Raw genomic sequence first — 26,997 nt, 5'->3', positions numbered from 1 at the left:
TCACGAAACCAAGGTCAGAGCGCCGCTGCTGTGCGTCTACGGGGACGTTGAATTTAATCAATTCTTACATTTCAAGGGAAAATGATCTGAACAAGCGGATCAAAGGAAGACAGATGAATGTGTGCCGTTACTAACGCCACGATCAATAATATTCATCGCCCTAAGGACAGAAAAATGCCAGAAAGAAAAATTAATAAATAAATACAAGTTAGAATCAATGGGTTTATATTGGACTGCTCTAATACACGTGCAATAAACATTTTAAAGAAGTTAATTGTCATTCTAAACTACACGATTTAAAAATAATGAAGAGTAAGGACAGACCGTTTAACCATCATCGCAGTGAAAATGGTGTGAGTTCAACTTAACTAAGTGTAAACATAAGATATTGATATAATAGCAGAATTAAACTTGATCTAATTGAACAATATCAGCATGTGTGGCTATGAATGCATAAACTTTATTTATTGTATCTGTGTTTGGACCGTTTGCAATGCGTTTTTTTTTTTCCTTTGAAGGGTAGGAAACATTTTAAATAGTCTTGTATAGTGTGTGCGGGTGGGGCCGTTGTGATTGGGCTCACCAAAATAAAGACGTATACAGCGTCTGTTTCTAACATGACTAAATTATGAGGGCTAGTTCTCGGATGTCTTTAAATCTGCACTCGTTCCCAGTCGTCTCGTGGCATAATTGAAATGTACTGATTTCTCCAACACAGTGAAATTCCCCAGAGCCCGGTGAAGTGCATGCGGTTCACTACAAATCTTGCTGAAGACACGGTTTCAGACAGGAAGTTAATGCCACACGTCAAGTATAAGAAGTCAGAGCGTTTGTTGAAACTGATCTTCTGACGATGGGGCGGTGTGGGGCCGTTAGACACGTCCAGGATCCTCCAAAATCCTTGAATTTCTGTTGAGGTACAGTCTTATGATAGTAGCACAAAAGGTGAACGGAGCAGTTCTCTGTAGGCCTGCACTATGGTAATCTTATGGAGCTGGCTTGTGGAAAACGGTGCCGGTGAACCTGATATCTTTACATAAGAAGAAAGGGGCAAATCCACTCGACGGTTTCAAATTAGGTGTACATTGCTCAAGACAAACTAATAGACTCTTACCAGCTTTGATCCTCAAGTGTCGTCACCGTAAATACTTAGCAAGCTCTGCGATTTCTGGCGGGTGAGCCGTGAATTTCGGGCCGTTTCTTAAGGATGGCTGACGTGGAGAGATAATAAAATTGCAGGGTTCCATCTGACATTCTTATAAAAAATAAAATAAAATAAATTGAAATGATTAAAGAACTAAATGAATCCCTTTCATGGTTCATGAGGTGGTCAGTAGACAACCTCCGTGACAGTCTCACCAACAACAGCTGCATAATGCAAATTATTGCATGTTGCAATTATTGCCTTGTGACTACTGAGCATGCGTTTCAAATGATAAAGTATTAATTTGTATCTACTCATAGAATCTCCACCAACATAACTACAAGATCAGTCCCTCTTTAACTGATGTGTGAGGAAAGTTCTGGTTCAAAATGGACTCTGCAATGCTCTGGTAGGGATGAAGTTTTCTGAGTTACTCCTTTAACCCTACCCCCTTGGCTGTAAAGCACTTCTGTGACCTAGTAATGCCACTATTTAAATATAATTCAGCCATTCCATAGGTTACTGTGCTGTGTGACCTTTCTATAAATGGATAAAAAATGCAAAGTACCTCAGACTACACATAGGTTTTTTTTTTTCCTTGATGTTGATTATTGGTTATTTTAGAACTACTTGAAATAATCAAGTAGTTTGTTTATTTAGTCCATTTTGGTTCTTTATACAGTGTGTTAAAATGTTCAGGTTTGTTCCAATGCAGCAGTATGTCTCAATGAAAACCTCAGCATGAGTACATTGTGAAAAAGAAAAATCTAACATTCTCTGTACTTTGGGTTAGGTATGTGAACATATGGTTTTTTGAAGTGACATAACACAAACCGTTGCATGACAGACCTCTCGGAAATAGCCTTCCGAGCACGGAGAACAGGCCCACGGTCAAGATTTATTCCTTATTGGTGCCTTGACAAATAAAAGGCAATTATGCAGGTTGTTGCCGGCCGTAAATCCAGCGAAGCACAGAGAAACACCAATATCGCGAACTTGAGAAGAAATATGACACCACTTTCCCCTGGTCTTCAAACATAAATCTACTGGAAAATTTCTTCCCGAGTCCGTCTGAGTGTTTAATTCACACCGTGCTGTTTCTCAGGGCTCAATCAGAGCTCGTCTTATGTGCGATCAGAGATTCTGACCCCGTAGTAGTTTCCAGATGAATCAAGGGAGGCATATCAATTAATTCACCATCGTCCACCACCCAGGGCATTGTGGGAAAATCAAAGAGCAGCGTTCAGTGGGGAATAAGCCTTGAAATGGATTTATTATAAAACGGTTGAAAGAAAATTAAATATCACACTTATATTGCGCTGTTTTACATCATGCAGACTCAATTAGATGTGACTGAGGAACGGCCTGAAAAGGACTAGTCTTTCCAATGCACATATTCCACAGCCTCTCAACACATCAATAAATTACACTCCTGTTTACATTGGACAAAGGCATACAAATTAAGACAAAAGGAGCACAAGACATGGCATATAACCAGCAACATTAGCGGGACAACAAATGTTGCAAATGGAAGCATGTCTGTTTACTTATGGCTAGTCAAAGTCCTCTTTGAACAGTCTTTTGGGCGCCCTCTGCATGCAACATTGGATCATAAACGCGAGTAGCGAAGGGTAACGATTAGCGAGCCTGGCTAGCAGGTTGGAGGTTCGGATCCTAAAGAGACGCAAACAAATCTGTGTAAGAGCGTCAAGTCTGCGATTAGCATTAAGTTTACCGCCCGCTGTGTGTCAGCCAGAATAAGGCACTCCATCGCTTTGCTACTGCTTTACAAGTCAGTAACCTCAACCGGTCCTGTATGCATTATGCAGGCCTAATGGCGATGCACTTTCAAGTAATGCGACTTGAGAAGCCATGCAGCAAATGTAACAAATCTTGATTTAGCGCAAGCGGCGAGAGGCGAGAGAGACGACACGCTGAGAGGAGGAGTGATGGCAGTGCTGCGGGAGTCGCATTATAAGAGGATGAGGCGTGAGAGAGCTGCTATATCGCGCACGTAGGCATGCCTAGCGGGTGGAAGAGGACAAGTCAAGTGGCAGCCCCCCCCGGAATTGCTAGTTTTTATTGCGGACATGAATACATGCATACGGACTCAAGAGTCTTAACATTTCCACAAAATGGATTTGCAAAGCAGTTTGTTTTCAAGTCTGTCACTCTCGTCTAAAGATGAAAATGCACTTGCATTTAACATCCTAGCCATGGGATTGAATTTCTCTCCTTATGTAATTCAGGTTGATCACCTGGCTCAAGGGTGTGATAAAGATGTTCCTCACCAGACGTTTGAACCTGCAGCCTTTTGGTTACTAACCGCTTCAGAAACCGTTACATCCCACCGTTCGTACCCGACTGGAGGAGACTCTCCAAACACTGCCATCCGGAGCTTGCCAGGCCAGCCGTGCCTCAGTGCTGCCAGTCCAGTATATTCTCCGGCTGATCTCTCTCTCCTGAGCCTCTCCTTTACTGGACTTGTGTGGCTGAGTGGTACCCCAATACTGGGCATTTCTCCAGCGAACACTTGTATCCACTCTTGCTGTTCACTTCCTTAAATTTTTTAAAATAAACGTTCAGGATCATATAAAGTGCCGCAGAGGTAAAATGGACCACTCAACTAGTGCTCTGCATATGGGAGTGGTTGTAGATTTAGCTTAATCTACAGTCCCCATAGATTTTCCATGAACAGCAGATAAACCAGTAAATCATGACTGAACCTCTGTGTCAGGGGTATTCAATCTCATCCAAAATGGCGCCGGTGTGGGTTGCAGGTGTTTTTTTTAGCCCAGCACTACGACACCTGATTCAGTGAATTAACTAATCACGCTCTTCAGTCAAGACCTTGAAAAGTAGATGAGATTGGACACCGCTGCTCTAGGTAATCACGCATGAACAATCGATGCTGCGCTGCCTCTATGCAGGCAGCCCTGTTTATTACCACAAGCCTCACAGTGTTGGCATGGAGATGGTCCCCTTATCATCACTGGCCAGCCACCTAGGTCATGGGAGTCCCACACAGGTGTCCATCAGCCAATCAGAATTCACATTCCTTCAAACCTTGCACTTGTTCCCTGGGCACTGGAAAGGGTTTTGTTTCAAACATTAATCCAAGCATGCAAACAACTCGTACAATACATGTAACTTACACTGGTGAGTTTTGCTGATTCAACCCGCCCTCCTCCCCCGTGCACCAAAAGAAAAATTTTTTTAAAACAATGTCTAGGGATAGATATGTTAAGTGCATGCGTTAAGTTGACGGGAAATAAATTGAAGTTGCCTTCAAATACAACATACTGTATATCATTTTGTGAAACACATATGTCTTGTGACAACTTACCAGATACAGGAAGTCTATTTTACATTATTAATAACAATCACAAGTGACCCATTATAAGTTAATGACCAAGTAAATCAGGTGCACTTAAACATAAATAATAAAAATGACATATTTCATGGACCTCCTTAAAATGTCTGGTAATGATTTAAATGGATGGTTACCATCTCTGATACCTATGGAAGAAATGAAAAAAGATATATTTACACAATGACCACCGAAGTACATTTTCCATGTCTTTGTACCACATCTCCAGTTCTGAAAAGAAAAATGTAAGGGTTCATGTACTTGAGGAAAGATATGTACAATTCTACTGTTCCACGTGACCTTCGAGAGTGCAGCTTCGTCTGCTACATGGAGCCTTTTCTACTTCCTGTTTTCCATGAGTCAAGCATTCCCCAGACAAAGGCCAATTCCTCGGCTCCTCTGTATTAATGCCCGCTCCAATCTGCCTCTGGTTTTACAGGAGTTCACGTCCTGCTCATTGTGGTCAGTGAACACAGTCCATTCATCAGGAGATGAATAGAAATTGGTGCGCCGGGCTACCAGATCTTTCTGGAGCAGGACTTGCAGCACTGTTGACCGTAGAACTTGTGGTTGCACAGGCCGTGCTGTGGCACCTGGTGACACCAGCTAAAGGAGTCCACGCACGTCTGGCCTTCTGAAAAGAGACATGTGGACATGTGAGAAAGTGCTAACTTTCTGGGTTTATCTCAAAAACACGCTACTCATGCAGACCGTAAAGACTTTAAATTGAACGAAAGCCAGTCAGTTTCCCCATTTAAAATTCAAATTTATTCAATGTCAGAACTTTTCCCCTAACCGTTTGCCATTGCTTTCGGTGTTAAATGAACTCTCATTTTAGCTCACAGACGTGCTAAATAGCCCAATTAACAGGTCGATCCATGTTGATTTTACTCTGAAACAACAGTGCATTTTTTAGGCTGACTCCACATAAAAATGTGAAACTAAAGCAGGCCGGCACTCTGTAATTGTCTTAAGTGGTTTTATTTATTTTTTTAACACTGCCATCAGCTATACACCATTTCCTGGTTGGCTCAATCCCTTTGTCCGAGGTGATGAAGGGTAAAGTGTGCAAATGCCCTAAGAAAAACTCTAAATTGATCATTAGCATTTCAAGCTCTAAAAAGGCAGCATTAAGCAACAATTTCATGATTCAATAATTTCCAAGGACTGTCGTCCATCAGAAATATTCTCCGGCCGTGCGGAATTGCTACACTGTAAATGACAGTGGGCCAGGTTGAGAGAGTACCGTACCTCTGGCAGCAGGGGAGGGGGCGGGGCAGAACTGGGTGTTGCAGGCCCTGGAGCTGATTGGTCTCTGAGAGGGCTGGCACCCCACCGTGGGACGGCCTTCTCTCAGACACTGGATGCTTCGCACCTGTGCCCCTCCCCCACAGGACACAGAGCACTGCAGGGAGAGAGAGAGAGGAGAGAGAGAGAGAGAGATTAAGAGGCATTTATAAACATAATTGTGAGTAGTATTTCGCACTAATTATGAACAGTCAAAACCAAATCTCAGAATGCTAAAAAAAGAGCAAATATTTACATAATATCTGAAGAAACATTTACTGATGCCCATCTGCATCATGTTACTCCTAGGCTAAATCCTACTGGGATTTCAACATAGCCATAGCATCACTGGCAGTCGATTGCAATCTGACAGTAATCAGTGCAACTCTCCGCTCTTTCCTTTGAACAAGCCACTCAAAAAGAAGGAACATTTTTATGATTGGCACCCAATGCCATGGCCAAGGCCTTTATAAAATAGAGTGGGTGGGGGGGGGGGGGTGGATGGGGGCGGTGGTTGTTGAGATCGAACCTCTGGTTTGTGGCTTCACCTGATCTGCTCTTTTACACTAAGGCTCTACTGATTTTATCAATTCAGTTTTGCCCACATTGTTCGGTCCCTCGCAAGCACCATATTTCAAAATTTTCTCCCACAATCGGGATTAAATCTCACATTCAAAAGCGGGCCTGACAAACGAGAGACGGAGAGAGGAAATGAGAGGGGGAGACGGAGTGATTAAGACAGCGGAGAGAGAGAGAGACAGACAGAACGGGAGGTGGGAGAACGAGAGCGCTGTTGAAACGAGGGCTGTTATGATGCACATCAATCCCATGTCACCCTCTGCCTGCCTGCCTGCCTGCCTGCCTGCCGAGCGCAGGGGGAGGACTTACCTGTTGCCATGGCGACGTGTACCAGCCCAGCGCGGCGGCGGTGGCGGCGGCGCCGGAGGTCCGCCCCGAAGCGGGCCGGGGGAGGGGGCAGGCCCCCTGGCTGCAGGCCTGCCGAAGCTCCAGGGCAGGTTTGGGAAGGTTCCGGCACCTCCGCGGGGGGAACTCCGCGTACCCGCCCCGCAGGCTGCGCTCTCCGCAGCGCAGCTCTCTCGCCTGCGTGCCCCGCCCACAGGAGGCCGAACACTGCAGAGGCGCGAGGGTCAGCCGTCAAAACACGAACGGTAACCCAGACTAATACAGCTTCAGGGCACACTTAAGCCCCTGTAGACCTTCAATAAAAGCCAGTATCCCAGTGTAAAAATAGTTAAAATGCTAACACATTACATACATTATGCTCAACAAGGGCATATATTAAACACATTATGCTCAACAAGGGCATAATCTGAGGAAGAAAGTTATAAAACATAAGAGAGCTATGAGACTTGGGGGATGTTAATTTTAGCACATGAAATTGAGGATTATGACTAAATATTCCCTGAGCTCTAATGAATGTGTTTTTTACAGTCATCAGTATGCGCTTCAGAAGAAGGCATTTATTATTTGAACCGCTGTGGCTCTGTTAACTTGTTTGTGTGTGTGTGTGTGCGTGTGTGTGTTTGTGTCTATGTCTGAGTGTGTGTGTGCGTGTGTGTGTGAGTGTGTCTGTGTGTGAGTGTGTCTGTGTGTGTGTGTGTGTGAATGTACGTCTGCATGTGGGTGTGCATGTGTAGGTGTGTGTGCGTTTGTGACTGAGTGTGTGCATTTGTGTCTGAGTGTGTGCGTGTGTGTGCGTGCATGTGTGTGTGTGTGTGCTGTATTCCTACCTCTCCCCAGGGAGTGGGGACCCACTGCAGTCGGTCGTTCTTGGGGCAGCGTTGTATCACGCAGGTCTCCTGGGCCTTGGGCTTGTGCTGAGGCTCACACATGCTGTCCAGCACCACCACCGCCTCCGCCCCCACGTCCGCGCTCCTGCAGAACACTGTGCGCTTCCGTATGCCCCGCCCACACGTCTTAGAGCACTGCGCGCACGCACACACACACACACACACACACACACACGCAACACCCGACACAGACACAAACAGCTTTTCACTAACCAAAAACCGAGGTACAACATAAAGTCACAGTTGAACCAGCTGAACTCTTCATATGGAAGCTACATAATGAGCACAAATAAAGTTGGCTTAGATTTACAATTAACCAAAACACTGTGAAAATATGCATGCACTCACACACACACACACACAAACACACACATACACGTACACACACACATGCACTCACACACAAGCACACACAAACACACACAAACACACGCACACACAGACACACACACCCACACACGTACACTCACACACACAGAAATCTCTAATCTCAGTGCAGCTGCTGAGCAGGTGTGTCAGTCTGTCATTCTGCTATGACTCGCTGTCACAGCCTGACACGCCATCAGCCGGCTCTGCTGCAGCCCCGCTCTCCTCACACATGTTCGAGAGGCCTGACACGCGTTTTCGCAGCGAGAAGAGAGCCTATCCAGAGAGGCACAAACCTGCACCTCCCATTCCCACGCACGAAAACCACGTGCGGACCGTAATTAAAACACATGTGCCGATCACAGTATGTTCTGAGTGCAGCATACATACATCTCTCTGCTCTAATGTAGAAATATGTGCATGCAGACAAATATAAATGTGGATGTTTTGTGATTACGGTAAAAATCTGATGCTGACAATTTGCTTCTTTCTGCAAACTGCCCAGAGGCAAAAAAAATATCACAATATACACATTCATGCATCACAATATTCTGTATTTCTGTCAGGGTTGGCTTCAGTTTATTAGCCAGGCATCCAACTGTTTCCCTTTAAACGGAAGCAGATTTAATGCAGATTAGTAAAAACGGAAAAATACGTATCAAAATAATAAAAATGTATTTGATGGCTATCTGCAGTGTCTGCACCCGTGGCTAAACAATGTTATTTAAAAGCATACTGTGCAGGTTTTTTTTACCACACTAAGGCATATCTGTATTTTTTATTCTAAAATTAGTTTGGGAAGTTTCTGGGTATGGCGCTCTTTTCTGTGTGGGAGGGGTGGGTGTGGCTACAGAGCAGCAGAGTGTTTGTCGCTAGCTAGCCGCTGTAATGGCTCAGATACTATGGGGCAAAAAGGCAAGCCAGCAGGGTTCTTTCAAGAACTAGAGCCAACCCTGGAATTGCTTTTCTTCTGCAGCGTCGTCCCCTTTTCATCACCAAGGGGATGAGAAATGACACGGAGTTGACTTGTTTTCTGTTATACCTGGGAGTAATATTACCTCTAGCTATGGTTGCCATACGTCCGGGTTTTTGACCAGAATGTCCAGTTTTATAACTTATTTCATCTCGACCAGACAATGTAATGTCCAGTCCGAGTAATTCATGGGAGTAATTTTGGCAGTTTCTAATGAATTTGCGTGTCTGTGACTCGGTTGAGGACTCAGGATTGAGTGGGGGGGAAGAAGACAGATGAGGAGACCTCTACGATTGTAAGCAAGACCACAGCAAGGCTAAAAAAATCCTGCATAGTGGTCATGAATTTCAACAGATTACCAGAAGGGGGCAGTGCTTTCTCTCCCTGTACAGTAAACCTGAACAGCCTCACCTTGCTCTATAATCCATAACAGAAAATAAGCATGTTCATGACTCTGGGTCCTTCCCATTGGGTTTTATTCTGAAGGGTAGAGGTGTAAGGTTAGGAAGGTCATTTTTAATGGGCACCTGTATTTGGGATATGTTCTGTGAGATCACAAAATGCAGTACTGACTGATGCTACTACTGACTGACACTAAAAGCGAGAGAGTATGAGAAGATCCACCCCCAACTCACCTACTTTTTGTAGTCACTTGAAGTGTTGAAGAAGTATTTGTAAATTCATAATACTGAATAAATTAATAAATATATAAATATGAAAAAAGAGAATTTGAGGACAATGGACTATTACATAATTTGCATGGTGTATCTGTAAAAATAATATTTATATGTGAATAATAATAATAATAATAATAATAATAATATATAAATGTAAGACAAAAAAATCTAAAGATAGATAAATAATAAAAAAGTAAAGGTATTTGTGGCAAGTCCAGGGCCATGTAGAAGAAAGCGTAACGCAACGCTGAGCGTAAGAGGACAGTCGCGGGCAGCTCACCTGTGACCACGCCCCCGAGCTCCACTGAGGCGGGCACGCCTGCGCCTGGCACGGCTGGGTCCGGGGCGGGGAGACCGCGGGGCACAGCGAGGGCTCCACCACCTCCTGCCGCTGATAGGACACCCTGCGGGCGCAGCGCGCGGGCCGGGTCTGCTGTCCGCCCCCGCAGGAGCGACTACACGCCCCCCACTCGCCCGGAACCCAGCTGCGGGGGGGGGGGAGACAGAACACACAGTGACCCACAGTGACCCCCATCCCCTGCTTTATTTACACAGGCTAACCTCACACTGGCCCGTCACACCAAACGCTCCGCATACGGTTACGAAGAGACTTCATTCTGAACCGCTGCACAGGATAAACCACAAACCCGACAGCATTTAGCCTGTAGTAATTGCTTTTGGTCATTGAACTGCATACCGGTACACAAGTGTCTAAATCAGGTGAACCATGGTTGATTTAAGCATATTAGTTCACTGACCGAAAGCAAAATTTCCAGAAAAGTAGCCAGTGAATTACTTTTCGTTAGTATTCTAGGCTATATATTCACAGTTTTCTCATTATTATGAGTTTAGTGTACAACACATCCAAAGGGATTTGAAAGAGATAAACTCCAAATGTTTAAAAAGGTTTGCAGTAGCTGCAGGTCAGTAGTTATTCATGTGTGCACAGAAAGCGAAATGCCAAAATCTGTTTGAGCAGACTGCTGCTTTAAACATAAAATATAAATGTGGAAATTAAGTGTGGGAGCCTGTTTTCTTTACCGTGAAACACATTTTAGGATTCCATACAAACTATTCATTTCTACCGGACGTAATAGCCGCATCAGGGTCAAAAAAAATAACTACACAATTACATTGATCTTATATTGTGTTATATTGTAAACAATTACATAAAGGGGTAACATTTTTTAAAGTGATCATATTAAAAACTGCATTGAATCAGTAGGCTCCTCATTAGGTCATGAGCACATGTGGTTAAACTGTGTTCACAGTTTCACCATTCAGGAGCCTATTCACCTTGGTCTTTAATTTGATCAGTAAATTTTGTTTTACCTGTTTTTATGTAACTATTTGCAATATAGCACAACAACCACAATGTGAACATGGGACTTTTATTCTTCAAGGCATGCATAGTTATTTCTGATATACTGTGGCTAAGAGGGTAAATAATTATGGGATTGCGCTTGCGGTTGAAATAAAAACCAGCATACACAGATGGTCACCCAAGTGGCTGAGAACCACTGATCTATACATCAAAATAGTTTCCATCTATCTATATGCGCATACAGTGTGTACCAAAACATCAAAGGGATAAGAATTAACAAGTGCCAATGGCTGCCCTCTTTGCAGCCAAACCCATTGCCAACCCACTCACCACCCCCACTCAACCCGATTCCACTTAGTGGACCGTCGTTTGGCTTTCCAGATAGTTGCGCTATTCAAGTACGTGGGAGTCTCTGTTGCCAAGAAATGAGAGCTGCTTCAGAATTATAGCTTGTTTCAGCAAGAGAGATTCGTGTAAATTAGTGTTCTGACTGTAGTGTGGTAAGGAAGCCATCTGACATGAATGGACCAGAAGGACACTCCCTATGTCTACCTCTGCACCGACCCATTCTTGGCTCAGCACTCTCTCTTCAAACGGTCAATTTTCATCTAATTAATTTTAACTTGGCAGACTAAATGGCAAATTGATTTAAGGGAAGAAGCAAGCCATGGATTGAATCAAATACAGTAAATATCTTCTTATGCTGGTATTATAGCCCAGACTACATGAGGGCGTAAGCACAAGTTTTTTTTTTTTTTAAATCATTACTAAATCCAAAGTTCCACATTGGTTAATGTGAAACTTTGGTTTTAGCAATGATTTTTTTTTCATGCCCTCATGTAGTCTGAGTTATAATGCCAGCAAAAGAAGGTAGCGTGAGTTTTAACCACTGTTGTATTCATTTAACTTTTTTTTTTTAATTTTAAACTTAACTTTAATTTTAAACTTAAATTTAACTTTAAATGAACAAAGTGTATTTCAATACAAATTGACTCAGGTTTTGCTATGCGCTGTCAACAGTACTGATTTCAATTAAATCTACCAGAGCATAAATGATCATTCATTTAATCATTTTATTTCAGTTGATCAAAAAAATGTGATAATTCCATGCCTTTCCAGCACCAAATAAAATCAAATAAAATAAAAAATGTTGAAATATGTCTCTACCTATTAGGACCAACCACAGTTTCGTTATTTTTATGATAAAAGGAAATAAAACTACTGCAAAATGACTCATTCGTAAGTCTTCCATTTCCAGTGGCATTCCAGATTAGCAGAAAAGAGATTTTCCCAGAGTGGTTTGGTGCCACATCATCAAGCAGATGCTGGTGGCCCCTGTGAGGAATGGTCCCTTGCCTGTCCAAAACAGAGAGGGGGCCAATCCTGCCCTGGCTCAGTACGGTCTCTCACTCACTCACTCCCTCTCTCCTTCTCTCTCTCTCTCTAAGAAAAATATATGATCTTCTCAATGAACATTTTCTGGAAAAATAAACAAAGCTTTCTTTTTGGCTTTTTTGTCACTTTCTCAAGGAATCTTGTTCCTTTTCTTCTATTTTTGAAAGCACACTTGCGCAGTTTTTTTGAAGTGCTCGTGAAGGCTTTCATCTTTATCCTTCAACTCATCATTTTCTTTTTTTTCCTCATCATCCATAAATCCCCCCAACAATTCATCAAAAACAAAAGCAGGCTCTATTATTTTAGGGGTCTGGAGTTCATGCAAGTTTTTTTTTTTCAATGTATATTTTGGGGGAATTGTTTATGACAGCTCAGTTTCTCAAGGAGACATACAAAAGGCCATTAATATCTTTTTCTTATTTTATTATTTATTTTTTCTCAGAGTGGTGATATTACTCAGATGGTATTAGAATGGCTGCTTTCAAACAGCAGGTACTGCAAAGCTGTGTTTAAAATGAAAAGGATATTGGTTGGCTTTGTTTCATCATTGAGGGATATAGATGGCCCTGACCCCAACTATGTTGTCTCCACAGTTGAAGAAAACATAACACTACAAGATGGTATCAGTGTGTGTGTGTGTGTGTGATGGTTATCACAGTGGCCAACACATTCTTTACAGGGACTGAAAAGCCCAACGCTTTCAACACTTGGGACTTAATCTTCCAGAAAGACAACTATGCATCACTCTAGGCACCATGTCAGCAACTGGAAATGATCGTTGCCAGAGATAGATTCCTTTCAAGTACAGGATTAGTTCAATTACACAGTGTGTTATTCCATGATTTGTCATGTTTTGGATGCAATACATATAGTCATAATTCTTTTTCACTTAGCATACCAGTCATAAGGCCTTGTGGCTTTCTATTCACTTCTCAGTTCTCACACATAATCGTAGCAAGCAGACAGAAGTGAAGGGCAAAAGCCAGATGACTACAAAGGAAAAGCTATTTGTCCTTTCTCTCTCTCTCCCTCTCCCTCCCTCTCTCGCTCTGTGTCTCAAGGCTTTTAAATACATGACACTGTCTTCACCACTATTCATTTGAATCTGCAGCATGATAAATCAAGGTGAACTCTTTCAGGGCTAAAACCGTACTCTGCCCTGAGATATTAGGATATTTGGGTTTACATGACTATCTTTCTTTGCTGGCCTACTTGCGGTCAACCGGAGAATCTCCAGGGGGACCATTCTCCAGGACACATTTTATGACGACCATTAAGAGTCTAGTCTCTTAACTTTGCTTGACTGCATTGTAGAAGTTTCCAGGCATTCATGTTTTTCCATAAAACTGGTTCTGAAATGTTGTTTCAACAGCAGGATACATTACATGTACAGTATGTACTGGCTCTATCTTCGACCATCTGCCATACAGGTTACTTTAAACTGATAGACTTAATTTTGTGTGGGTTTTAGGGAAGCCTCCAGCAATTTGGTGATTATTATTTTACCATAAAGCACATTGTTTATTGGATTTTTCTGTTTGCCCTGATGAGCTGAACCGAATTACTAAATGACAAAAAAAAAATTAAATATCAATTTGGAAACAAATTCCGAATTTAGAGGACTTCCTATTTCTCTCATTATCAAGAGGACGGACAGCATTCCTTAAACACCGGGCTTGTCTCTATGGAAACAGGGCAGCATGCGCACAGATTGCAGCCGTAACCTGAAGGCCTGTTCCACCTTCAGGTTGAGGTCCCAGGCCACCTGCACGTCTCGCGTGGGGACTGAAGCGTATCGCCGTCGCAGTGTTCAGGCAGGGGCAGCGGGCCCCAGCGACAGGAGCAGCTGCGGGTCTGAACGCCTGCCAGCGCCCCCCTCTATCCAGGATGAATGCTAGGGCGGGCTAGCCCAGTCTGGAGGGTATGTTAATGCTGTTTGTTTTGGGCATGAAACGCTGCCCTCAGAGGCTCTGAGCACGGTCCCTGCCCACAGCAGAGTGTCCACAAAATGTGCTCCTTCCAGGCGTCATTCCCTCCTGTAGGTCAACCAACATCTGAGGCGCGTGCATAAATTTCCAAAATACCATTATTCCATGATATTATTCCCACAATATCATGAACGAGAGCGCATGTTGAAACAATGTTGACTTCCCTTGAACTGCCACAAGTGTATTGCATGTGAGAGAGTACTGCGCTAACTCTGCTTGAGTGTACATTTGTTTCATCTCACAAGCAGCATGTCTCAGGAAGGCTCAACGTTCCCTGTATGCACAGGGATAATTGTGCTTCTGAAGGCAGTACAATCAGTAAGGCAAGATGTGGCCTCACAGAGAAACGAAGGTGTTTGAATTTGAAACGCAGATGAATTTGACTGGCAGGCGGGGAGGCGGCAGACTCACTAGGCTGGACAGGGGTGGGTATTGCAGAGCTGGGACCCCACCGCCGGTTTCGTCTGAGGGCTACAGAGAGTCGAGTTGACCTGCGCGCGCTGATCCTGGAGACAAACGGCTTTCGTCGATATCCGCCCTGCAGGGAAAAAAGTGACAGTTGGGTTTTTAAATCTTATTCTTTTTTTCTGGATCGAGGTGCTCCTGCTGACAAACTGGCAAGGCCTCTTTCCTCAAAAATGATATTAGAATATGCGATGAGGGGAAACACAGTTGAAGGGAAATCATTATGTAAATTCGTCTTTAGTTCTTCAAGGAGATGACTTCCAGGGCTGGGAAGCCCATCACAAGACAGCTTATCCCAGTCTGGGTCATGTTTACATTTATTACATTTATATTTAATATTCTTCAAGAATTCATATCATTTTAATGTTAATGCTGAAGCATACCATTGCATTTTTTTATATATAACTATCTCTGTGTTTAATCCCCCTGCCCTCCTAACTGATGTGCACCGCTATCAATAAAATGCTGCTTAAAAAGCTCATCCCAGTGTTTGGGCTCTAAGGCAGTTTCGTGAAGTACTCTCCCCACACCAACACCGGCCCCACACCAGAGCAGCACAAGGCCGAGCCAGCTCGTTAAATGCAATACACCAACCAGTCAGAGGCAATGAAAGCCATCTTCAGGTGCTAAACAATGTTAGCAGTTGGTGTGTGTTCTTGTTTTTTTTCCATTGGCTCTCTTATCTTTGCTGGGTAGATTAAGAACGCCTGAGGAGCTCTGTCAGTAGAAAAGCTTTATTGACCCAGATTAAAATCTCTGGCCTTGCCGCAGCCTAGCCGAGGGGTGGGGGAGCGGGTGGGGGATCTGACAGGCAGAGGGGAGACCTTTCAGAGCCTACAAAGTCACTCTGATAGACCTGGGTTCCCGCAGCCCTACCACACACACACACACACACACACACACACACACAGATGGTCCTCACCTCCTGCACACTGAGCGGAGCATTGGGACCGCACCAGGCTCCAGGTGTATGTGTGCTTCTTGTCACTCCTGGGCAGAGTGTACTCCCACAGCACGCCCGGATTCTTCCCCTGCAGGAGGATCTGAGGGAGGCAGACAGGAGAACTCTCACCTCCATCACACTCTCTGTTTTTAAGCCTGGCAGGAGCCATGGCCATTCACCACACTGCACCTCATTTAAAGGCAACTTGTGCATGACCACCCAAGTGATAAAATGCTCACACACACAAATACACACGCACAGATATGTTCACACATGCACACACACACACACACACACGTTCACACATGCTCACACAAACACATACACATACACACAAACACACACACACAGGCACCCACACACACACCATATCAGCGTAAGCTTTACACCTGTGTGTGCATGTGTGTGTGTGTGTGTGTGTGTGCGTTCTGTTCAGATTCTGCATCTGGGTCTCTTAGCACTTCCACAGTGGTTGAACCATGAAGAAGCGCACCGACCACCCAGCAGACCAAACCCCAAATCGCAGGCGGCAGGCTCAGTCTGAATCAAATGGAGTAGAGAACCTGCCTCCAACTCAAATGCCCCTTTGTTCCCTCCTGAACAACACAGAGTTTCTACTTGAAATGCAGAAATATACAGTATGTTCATAGAAATGGAATATGCATAAGAAACAATGCTTCAGGCATGAATTTCAAATTATTAGTTAAAATGGCAGACGATTGAACGCTATGCCTTATAGCTCGGATTTTATGTTCACATGTATTTCCATCAGAAAATGCCACCAGCTTACTCTTCCATCAGTACAAACCAATACCCTCAGCGGAAATGTGAATACATGCCTGTATTGAGTCAACACTTGTCCTTAACTTTCACTTACAATTAAAGCAAGTCAGACCACAGACCGAGTGTACACGAACACATCTGATGTTTTTTGTGAATATACTGTATGTTATCTACAAAAGTTGAGTAAGGAGACCTGTTAGAATTAAGCCACTCCATCTCTGACACATTCTCTTGTGTTTAACAAGTAACGGACAGCAGACAGCACAACCCCTCGGCACTATGAGAACTTAATTGAATCTGATATTGTGCCGTGGGCTGTTTGCAGTGTGTTCTGGGCTGGAAAACATGGGGATGTGAACCTTAGAATGGTTCACACACACAGTGCCAGAGCTTCCTCAGCACTACTGTCCTGGGTGGGTTCCACAAGGTGCAGACCAGCAGGCCGACCCATTAGCGTGCAGTCTGCTCCAAATTTATGACTGTCACGGGACCCCCCCAGGCCTCCCGCTGCCCCCCCTGTCCAATGATGTCTGACTTAGTCCAAGGGTCACACCACACACCTGTCTTGTGTTGCCAAAGGAGAGCTGTTCCCGCCAGAGGTAAACGTTCCAGGGGAAGATTTATACCTCACGCCTCCCTCAGATCCACACTTGGTTCCGCCGACGACTGCCACTGAGACGCGGCGGACACGCTCTGACTCACAGACTGCGCAGAATTTGCCCTCACCGCGTCCACGCTCTGACTCACAGACTGCGCAGAATTTGCCCTCACCGCGTCCACGCTCTGACTCACAGACTGCGCAGAATTTGCCCTCACCGCGTCCACGCTCTGACTCACAGACTGCGCAGCATTAGCCCTCACCGCGTCCACGCTCTGACTCACAGACTGCGCAGCATTAGCCCTCACCGCGTCCACGCTCTGACTCACAGACTGCGCAGAATTTGCCCTCACCGTGTCCACGCTCTGACTCACAGACTGCACAGAATTTGCCCTCACCGTGTCCACGGAAAGGGGTGCGAACGCCAGATTCCACAGGACTGTCAAATTCCTCTCAAGAAACATCTAACATGCCCCAATCCCTAATCACACTCTAAAATAGACCATGAATCACAGGCAAGCAATTGCAAAAGATAAGATTTAGCTACTGGCTGCTAACATGCTAACACTCCACCACTCAACTACACTAACAGAGGTGGTCAACCCTGGTCCTGGAGAGCCGCAGGGACTGTTATTTCTCATTGTTACTCTTTAATAGTTTTTATTGCACTTAACTGACCAATTAAAGAAGCTGAGCAGTTGATTACACAGTTAACTCACCTCATCATGTTTCTTGCATCTATGTTGGTATGTAACACAAGCTAGTAGACGTTTTAGTTCTCCAGGACCAAGGTTTGTCACCCTTTTACTGTGTCCTACTGCGACCTGTACTGCACGAAAGCCTGTACATAGGACGAACCCCTATAGTATTGCAAACTTGGCTTGTGGCAGACAGTATAAGAGCAATAAAATGCTGTTTCTGATTATCACAGTAACACGTCTGTATTAACTCAGTCAGAGGCAAAAAGGTAAAATATATTTAAATCTGACTCACAGCCAGAGATGGCAGACAAAAATGCCTCTATGTCTCATTCCAGTCTACAAGCTTTCATTTAATCCCCCGTTCTCCTCTTAAACTCAGAGCCCTGCTGCTCAAATCTCAATGCTTAAATCTTTCCTAATGTCTTTTCCATTGTAATTATGGACCGTACCTGGAAAGATTATCCTCACACAAGCACAGGTCAGCTAGCTTCACAGCAAGTCCTCAAATACATCACGATATGGCAGCAACATTGTCGAGAATTGCTTACGTTACTACAACACTGTAGAAATGTTGCACGTGGGGGGGTCTCAGAAGACTGAATGACATGACAGGATATCTGTTCACTGATGCAAGTTCAGCAATTTTACATCTTACATGAAAGCTGGCAAATCTCACTATAATCAGGTCCCATTGTAATTGGGTCATGGGCTCAAAAAGGGAAACACTGAACAAGACCAGAGGTACTTGTCAATGAAAGCTGTTCCCAAGTGACAACCAGATGCCACTGCTGACAATATTCTGACAACTGCACTTTTCTCGAAAAATTAAGCTTCTTTGTCCTAGGAAGTACCATGATAATGTGAATAGTGTGCACCTAAGACAGACATATTTTATCCTAAAGGCCTGAGATGCAAGTGTTATATTAGAACCCAGTGTTTCTCTGAGGAATCAATTAAAAAGAAAATAAGTCCAGAGTAGCTTTCTTAAGTAGACCCAAGATGCTTCTCACAGTTAAAATAACTCATCGTTTAGTCTCCTTAAATCTGAATTATTGCAGCGCTTAACTGGATGGTTGTCTCCACTATATTTTTTTCCAATGCCAATTAGTCCAAGATTCTACAGCAAATATTTTAACTAACGAAGCTAAAAAAAGATCACACGCTACATGACCTGTCCCAATTTCCTTGCAACATCTTCCAATTGAATGCAGGGAAGATTTCAAAATTCTGCTCATCGTGTATGAAACACTGCATCGAACAGCCGCTGGAGGCGGGTCTTACTTCGAATACCAGCGTGTCATTGGTCTGTCCCAGAGCTTGCAGGCTCTCTGGCTGGCTGAAGGAGCGCTGATGCTCGAACACGGTCCCAGCAAACCGGAACTTTCCAGGCCTGTCCATGGTCCAGCCTCCCGTCAGATAGTACTTCCTCTTCAGGTTGCGCACGGCCAGGTAGCTGGAGGAGGTCTCCAGCATCTGCACACGGATGCTCCTGGCCCCGGCTGGGATGGTTACCAAGGGATAGTACGCTATGGAGAAGGGGACAGAAAGTGTATTTCAGAATGTGTTCATTACAGTCAATCACGATAAAAGGGATTTCTGCCAGCAAACTGTTTGTCAGCTAAACAAAGCTTGAGGTGAAGTAATTTAGAGACAATGAGAGAAAATAAGAAGGACAGGATGGTGGGAAGTCAGAGGGAATGAACAAGAATAGCGAGGAAGATGTACGAAAGAGAAAGTTCATTGCCCTGACGGAGAGCCAGTGATCTCACAGTGTGTGACGCAGCTCTGTATCACTGTACCACAGGGGCAGGTGACCCTTACCGCTGGCCCGGTGCTGCTGGAGGAACCGGCCCTTGTAGAACTTGCAGGTGGAGTTGTCCCCTTTGCACACTCCACAGGCATCCAGAGTCGCCTTTGACCCCAAGACTTGGTCGCATCCAACTGGCTGCAGTAACACATGTATCAGTATGGTTTTAGTTGGAAAGAATATATACATCACCCTCTTCCTTTTTTGTTCCTTTTCCTCTCTTTCCCTTCCCTCTCTGTTTTTGTGTCAGAAGTGGTGTATATACCTCACAATGTCCATCGATGCACACATCTCCTCTGACGTCCGAGCAGGAAGTGCCATCCTTCACCCTGCTGGCCATGGCGAAGAAGAAGTCGAAGTCCTCCGCGATGCAGTAAAGCTTGCAGATGTCCTCAGCTGTGGGGAGAGAAAAAACACTGTCAGTCCTCCAATCCAGAACCACCGGGGCCTGTTTTTACAGGGATGGCACTGAAACTACAAATTGCAAACTGGTATAGGGCGACATAGCTCAGGAGGTAAGATCGATTGTCTGGCAGTCGGAGGGTTGCCGGTTCAAACCCCGCCCTGTGCGTGTCTAAGTGTCCTTGAGCAAGACACCTAACCCCTAACTGCTCTGGCGAATGAGAGGCATCAATTGTAAAGCGCTTTGGATAAAAGCGCTATATAAATGCAGTCCATTTGGTACAAACTCTGCATCTCCCCCTAGTGGCCACAGGCTGCCCTTACACACAGCGATAACCACCTGGTTCATCCTCCACTGAGATGAGTGGGGAGAGAGCCCTTTCAGGCAGAGAGCCCTGGCCTTAATGCCTGTCAACACCGGCTGACGGCCTGGATCTCAAGCCTTCCGTCAGAAAGATGATACTGCACGCTCTCTCTTCTCTCTCTTCCAATGAACAGACAAGGGCCACGGAGTGAAGGAGGCATTTGAATAGCAACTACAGACATGTCTAAGACCCTGAAAGCTGCCAGTGCATTCAGCTGTAAAAGTGCAGCTTAAGTCGTATTGTGATATAACTGAACTGTCCAAAAGCGTGGTTCAGCCTTCAAAGCTGCAGTCTTCTCTTAATCTGCAGTCTTTTCTTCCTTAACCTTGAGCAGAAACCTATAAATACACCCCTTTGTCCTGAAGGTAGGTATATTTCCTGTCCAGAATCCTTCTCTTCTCTTGCTAGCACAGAGTGAGCTAAGACTCGATGCGCCTGAAGCAGATTTCACGTGTCACTTTTGGGGAACTTGTGCACACCGCTGCAGGAGATCCCCAATGCAGCCATTGTTACCGCCAAACAATTTCATGAACCGTAGAAGCCTTTTCACCTGAGCCCTCCTTGACAGGCTGACAGTAAACGGAGAATAATGCTTGCACAACGGATCTGTTTCAGGTAAGATACCAGGTCTCTCTCACTCTCTCCAGCGACAACAGAAAATGAGTGAGGTGAATCATTATTAAGCCCTGCAGTGTTAAGGATTAATTTGTAGACACCACCCCCCCCCCCCCTCTCTTCCTCTCTCTCTCTTTCTCTCTCTCCAGGGCTCCCTAACCACCCAGTCATCCTCTCTGTGTGACAACAGGTGGCCACGCATCTCTCGTTCAAATCAGCGATGTAGCTCACTCCTCGAGAGTCATGAGCCCCCAGCTTTCAGCATCGCAATATGCGAAAGCCACACAAAAAAAGCCTTTCCAATATTAAAACGGAAGTGGTTTTGTGCAAGGGAAACAACCCATTCACGAAGACTGACTCGAGAGCGAATTGCAAGACCAGCAGGTCAGACTTGAGTAATCGTCGTATCAAATTGTTTTGACAAGGGCAATTTACAGCGTTTGTTTTTCAGCCCCTTGATTTCCCCCACAAACTGGCAGTTTTGTCAGCAAAACCCCTCTGCTTCTGCCTTCCTCCATGACCATGGGCCGTTAAATGCATGGAAGGAAAGAGGGAAGGTTTAGGGACAGGAATAGGAAGTTGCAACTACAGGTTCGTCTTTTACCTGAACTAAACGCCATAAAGCCAACATTGCCCTGTTATAAGCATTGTATAAAACCTATATTACAGCTTGTTACACAAGGCCTAACACTGTCATAACACAAGTGGTAATCATCTTGAGACACTAATCTTCCAAGTGTGCCCTGTGAAATGAACTGAATATTATGCAACAGTGGTTCAGCGCTTGTTATAAGCTGTAATAACATGCTGTTGCTGCCGGTTCATGGCAGGTGTTACGTCATGCGTTAAACAGGATTCGCTTCACATAATTAAAGCGATGCGTCACCCACTGGCCGTACCTTCCACTTTGGTGTAGGGTTTCCACTTGTAGTACCAGCCCCTGAAGGGCTTGCTGTTGTACTCGGCGCACTGCTGGGCTCGGAAGTCCACCGCGCCGGGGGGGCAGGTTTTGGCGTTGCACAGCTGGTGCGTGCGGCTGGACCCCTGGCAGAACTTCCCATCGTACTGGGGCCTGTGAGAAAGGATACACTTGAGTGCGCTTGTTAGGAAACTGGCCTTCAACCAGTAACCAGAACCTTGCTGCTTTGCTGATGGCAGGGGAAACTGCCATTTTGTGGTAATTTCTAAAATTTTTAATCACCCTGGATGTGTCCTCTGGAAAGAAAATGTATCATATAATGCTTAATGCACACAAGTACTGATATCTACTGAATAGAATAAACAACCGAGCTGGCTTTTTTATGATAACTACTGTTGTTAATGGCTTGATTCCGCTTTATTTGTTTATTTCCTCTTTTTATTGTCCCTCATCATGTTACTCACCGTGATTGGCTTTTTACACACATTGCCTTCTTAAAAAGTTTAACACAATCAGATTCTCAGCTGCAGCCAACATAGCGAGAAACTGTGCTTCCACAGACATACACTTGCATTGCCATATGTGGTATTCAGCACTACGACCCCAAGGTCATGACCTTGATATGGGGAGGAGCTTGACCCAGAAGACTACAGAAGCCTAAAAGTACAAGAACCTCTGGTGTCCTCTGGTATATGGATAAGGGATCCAGAGGGCATAACTAGGATGGGGAATTGGCTGATTCACGCTAATTAAGCATCAATTTGAAACCCTGCCCACTCTCCATTAGGTCCAACGAGTATGGGAACAAGGACTCCAATTCCCAACAGCTGGACCCATGGTCTGATACACGCAACATCATGAGGCATTTTGTGGATCCCACTACAAAAGTTTCTTCAGTGCCAGAAACAGAAATGAAGATGACTTTTATCCCCAATTACATAAAGAAATATACTCTTTCCACTGAAAATACTGTGTAACACACAGCATATGGGCAGCCTTCGAATTGATTACCTAGATTTCTCCCTTTGATCGGCTGAAGAATAAGGTAAACTTCACAGACAGCACACTGACTGCATCACGCGAGAAAACGTACGTGGTGTACCCTTCCACAGTCACGCGCATTACAAAAAACAGCTCGGCTGGATCGCTTTATAAAAGCAAGACCATTTTCCAGAGAGCTCGGGCTGAACCACATTCCATCTCACTCTGAGACCATCATCAGGGCCTTTCTGTCAGCTTTCCTTCCCATAATGCCATGCTCCTCAGAGGAGCACATGCAGCAGTTGGGCTGATTGAATTGTACGATGATGCATGTGCAAGCTCAGTCACATGCACGTGCACACACGCACATGTATGCGTATGTACACACACATCCAAACACACACACACACTCACGCACACACACGTATGCATGCAGGCACTCACACACGCACACACATGCACACGTACGCATGCAGGCACACACACACGCACACACACGTGCACACACATGCATACGGTGAGGAACAGAAAGATTTACTCTTCCGTGTGCCAGGCCACATTCTGAGAGTGGCTAAGCACCGCAAGGGATTTCAACTTAACATGCTGCTGAGTCACTGACAGATGATGCCTTTTAACAAGCTAACAAATTGCAGCTAGCGCTCGCAGCCACATATTACAGCACAGCATCTGGAGCACACAGGAGGACAGCCAATGTTTATAATCATCATTATAGGAAATCTACCAGTTTTTTTTTTTTTTTGTAGAAATAATTATCAGAATCAAGATGCTTGCAAGACTGTCACAGTCCAGACAAGATATTAAAATTGAGCAGGGATTCAATTAACAGTAATGAGTAGGGATCTAGATTTGTAACTAGAAGCCAGGCTGTTAAAATCCTAGAGAGTAAGTCCGTGAATATCCTTCTGTATACATGCACAACCCTGTTCCTGGAGATCTACGGTCCAGTACGTTTTCAGTTCAAACCTAATTTGACACACTTGATTCTACTACTTAGCTGCTCAAGGAGATCTCTAGCTGTTGAGTGAGGTGTGCTTTGTTAGGGTTGTAATGAAAACCTACAGGACAGTAGGGTTGGGCAGCCCTGATATAAAGTATCACTAGACATATAATCTATCTTTACACAGCTATACCTATAACATTGCCCCAAATGGAAATGGAAGGATTGTGATTGCGACAGAGCTAGCTGCTGAATTTGGCCAGAACCCCCTCATTGGCAACAGCAGTGCCTAAGTTTGTGAAACTGTGTGAGGGAAGCTATCCCTGTAAGACCAACATCACTGGACCCCAAAGTCCTGAAGGCCAAAAGGTTCCAATCCTGAAGGGGCTAGAGGGGCTGAACTATTATCATTGCGGCCACAGTGCTGTGTCCAGTACCTGGGTTTATTGCAAGACCTCTCCCTGGACCTCACCCCTCCACCGCAGGTCCTAGAGCAGTCCGACCACTTTGACCACTCTGACCACTGGCCGTGGATCGCCCGTGGACCGCGATCCCCGAACCTCACGCACTGCCCCCGCCGGCACCACTGGAACAGCGGGGAGGGGGGATAGTGAGAAGAAAAGGAAGAGGAAATGGGAAAATGAAAAGAGTGGTGTGGTGTTTGAACATGTGGTTTGGCAGAGTGCATTTCAGCATTTCAGGCCTTCAGGTGTGATTCTGACAGGCTGAGTACTGAAGGTAGAGCGATCCAATAACACTGCGGTAACAGCACAGAACACATACCACGCTGTTATAAAGTAGAGCAGACGTAAAAGTTGAGTTACCTTCTCCTTTGTCTGTCTGTCTCTCTCTCTCTCTCTCTCTCTCTCTCTCACTCACCATGTCAGCACCGCAGCTCGTCCCCTCCGCGGCTGGCATGAACTTGGTCTCGCACCTCTGCCCTGCCCGGTGGCACCAGAGCGACTTGCAGATGTCCTGCAAGACAAAGGCGCCCCTTTAACCCAGCGCCTGCTTCTCCTCAGGCTAAGCCACGGGATACCCCTAAAGCACAAGAGCACCTCCCTGCTGCCATGGCTACCAAGAACAGTCACAGTCGTTTCATTGAAAAAAAAAAAGTTCTCAGATCTATTTGTCGCGTTTCTAATGCGCAACACACAATACGAGTGCCATTTTTCATTCCTTCCAAAAAAACGACTGTAATGATATGGGCCTGAGAGCCGAGAGCCCAGCGCGGATGTGTGCCATTCTGGCCCCTCGCCCGATTGGATCTGGCAGATGAAGAGCGACCAGAAAGCCAGGCCCACAGCACTAATCCAGAGCGGCAGACTGACTCTGTAAGAATGCATGGATAATTGGGTCTGTCCTGTCTGGGACCCACCAGGACATGTGGTGTGGATATCTTATGTTTATTATGTCTATTTTATTTTATAAGTTTCTTACTTTATCTGTCTGGTGCCCAAATCTGGGGTGGGTCACCAAGCTTTCAAAAGGAAAGAGCACAGAACAAATGGAAAATTAGTGAGCACAACATATCCTGTACTATGTAAACAGAGCAGGGGACATCTTGCAAAATAAAAGCAAGGCAGGGACAAATAAATTAAATAGGGAATGAAGGATATTTTGCTGTCAAACCCCAAAAAAATGTAATCCAAATTAGGATCACGTCGTAAGTGGAGATTGAATGAAAAGGTGGCACTCAATTAAACGTGCCCTTTAGGTGTTAAGTTTTTCGAGATCTTGGACGATTAAAGCAGAAATCCCTCAAGCTGTCAGTTTTAGATGTGAGAAGAGATGGAGAAGGGCGTCGGGAGGATAAGGAAGCGGGCTTGGCTAATCCTAAATCTGCTCCCCACAGTACGTGCTGATATTCCAAACTAACCATGCATGCCTAATAACTGCTCCGAGTGGATTCTGATATGAACAGATGCCTCGGCGCCAGAGGAGAGAGAGAAGAACTGCTGTGCTGGCAGGTCTGCCCGGGTCTCTTTGTCGAATGTCTCATTTTGAGAAATGTTCCGATCTGGATGTTTGTGTAATGAAAACCATTTAGTGGTGATTTTAAAGAGGGGTCGTAACAGGAACCTGCTCTTCATAAACATAAACACATAAAGACAGCGAGAGACATCAGCGCATCAGAAATAACAAGGTCGTTTGACTGGTGCATCATCTTAGCTAAAATTAAACTGAAACCCCCAGGTTTCATTCTGACCCACATTCCAATTCATTTAAAGCTTCACTTGTGCATGCAGTTACATATGACGTTACAGTGGAAAGGCAGACCTAGGGTCCATTTAAAGATGATGCAGTATTGGTTAAACTGGTGTACAAATGCATTTCTCTGCTTTTGTTGTAGTTCATCACTGGACCTCATGGCCAGGATGTTGCATCTGCTGTGCAAAAAAATGGTCACACTCTGGATTAAGTGTACTGTGCTAAGCCCGCAAGAAATCTTCATAATGCCTTTATTAACATGGCAGAACATTCTTATGAATAACTCTGGTAATGCTTTTTGATTAATTATATAACACCTGTTTTGTAAAAAAAATTCATTCTCAGTCAAGAACTAAAACATGTCATCACTTGCCTTAAGGTCAACCCCGCGATACAAATCATTGCACAAATGCACACGAGTGATTAATAAAGATGTTACACAGTGGCAATTGAGGAATTACGCACGCTTTGTAAAAGACTGCTCAAAGTGTGACGGAAATGTTGAATCAATCAGTCACGCCACGCGATACCTTGAGAGACTCCAGGTCGCAGAGCTTTGCCTTGGAGCCGAACTGCCATTTGCACTGGGTTTCCGCGTCGTACAGCTGGCCTGGGAGTTGCTCTGGGTATTTAAACTGGCCGATGTGCCTGGGCTCGTCCACTAGGCAAGAGGCTTGAGCTGTACTGTGAAAAAAAAAAAAAAACACAGAGCCGATTTAAAAAAGGATACGGAATCCCAATAGGATTCAATGTCACAGAAAAAAATAATGCGTTGCCCATTTAAGAAAGAAATCCTGCAGGGTTCTGTATGGCTTTGAAGAAGAAGAAAAAAAAAGAAATGTAATGATGATGGCAAACAGACCTCACGACATTATGATGAAGTATCATCAAAAATGCAGCACTCCAGAAAAAAA

General features: G+C 44.8%; 1 protein-coding gene across 3 annotated transcripts in view; it reads right to left on the bottom strand.

Moving 5' to 3' along the window:
* Positions 1-2,391: 2,391 nt before the first annotated feature.
* adamts18 (ADAM metallopeptidase with thrombospondin type 1 motif, 18) overlaps positions 2,392-26,997 on the bottom strand; it is a 42,055-nt gene continuing 17,449 nt past the window's right edge. For all 3 annotated transcript variants that reach the window (XM_035417063.1, XM_035417062.1, XM_035417064.1), the window contains 14 exons: positions 26,614-26,767; positions 24,752-24,847; positions 24,310-24,458; positions 21,914-22,086; positions 19,898-20,028; positions 19,647-19,770; positions 19,107-19,351; positions 15,723-15,843; positions 14,747-14,873; positions 9,909-10,113; positions 7,553-7,747; positions 6,690-6,932; positions 5,766-5,919; positions 2,392-5,148 (listed from right to left, as the gene is read on the bottom strand). In XM_035417063.1, the coding sequence (XP_035272954.1) occupies positions 5,030-5,148; positions 5,766-5,919; positions 6,690-6,932; positions 7,553-7,747; positions 9,909-10,113; positions 14,747-14,873; positions 15,723-15,843; positions 19,107-19,351; positions 19,647-19,770; positions 19,898-20,028; positions 21,914-22,086; positions 24,310-24,458; positions 24,752-24,847; positions 26,614-26,767 (2,236 nt within the window). In that variant the 3' untranslated portion in view covers positions 2,392-5,029. The remainder of the gene's footprint in view (positions 5,149-5,765; positions 5,920-6,689; positions 6,933-7,552; positions 7,748-9,908; positions 10,114-14,746; positions 14,874-15,722; positions 15,844-19,106; positions 19,352-19,646; positions 19,771-19,897; positions 20,029-21,913; positions 22,087-24,309; positions 24,459-24,751; positions 24,848-26,613; positions 26,768-26,997) is intronic.

The sequence above is a fragment of the Anguilla anguilla genome, chromosome 5 (genome assembly GCF_013347855.1).
Source record: "Anguilla anguilla isolate fAngAng1 chromosome 5, fAngAng1.pri, whole genome shotgun sequence".
In the NCBI taxonomy this organism is placed as follows: Eukaryota; Metazoa; Chordata; class Actinopteri; order Anguilliformes; family Anguillidae; genus Anguilla; species Anguilla anguilla.
Note: the sequence above shows the minus strand (reverse complement) of the source record. Positions and strands in the feature narration are given on the sequence as shown.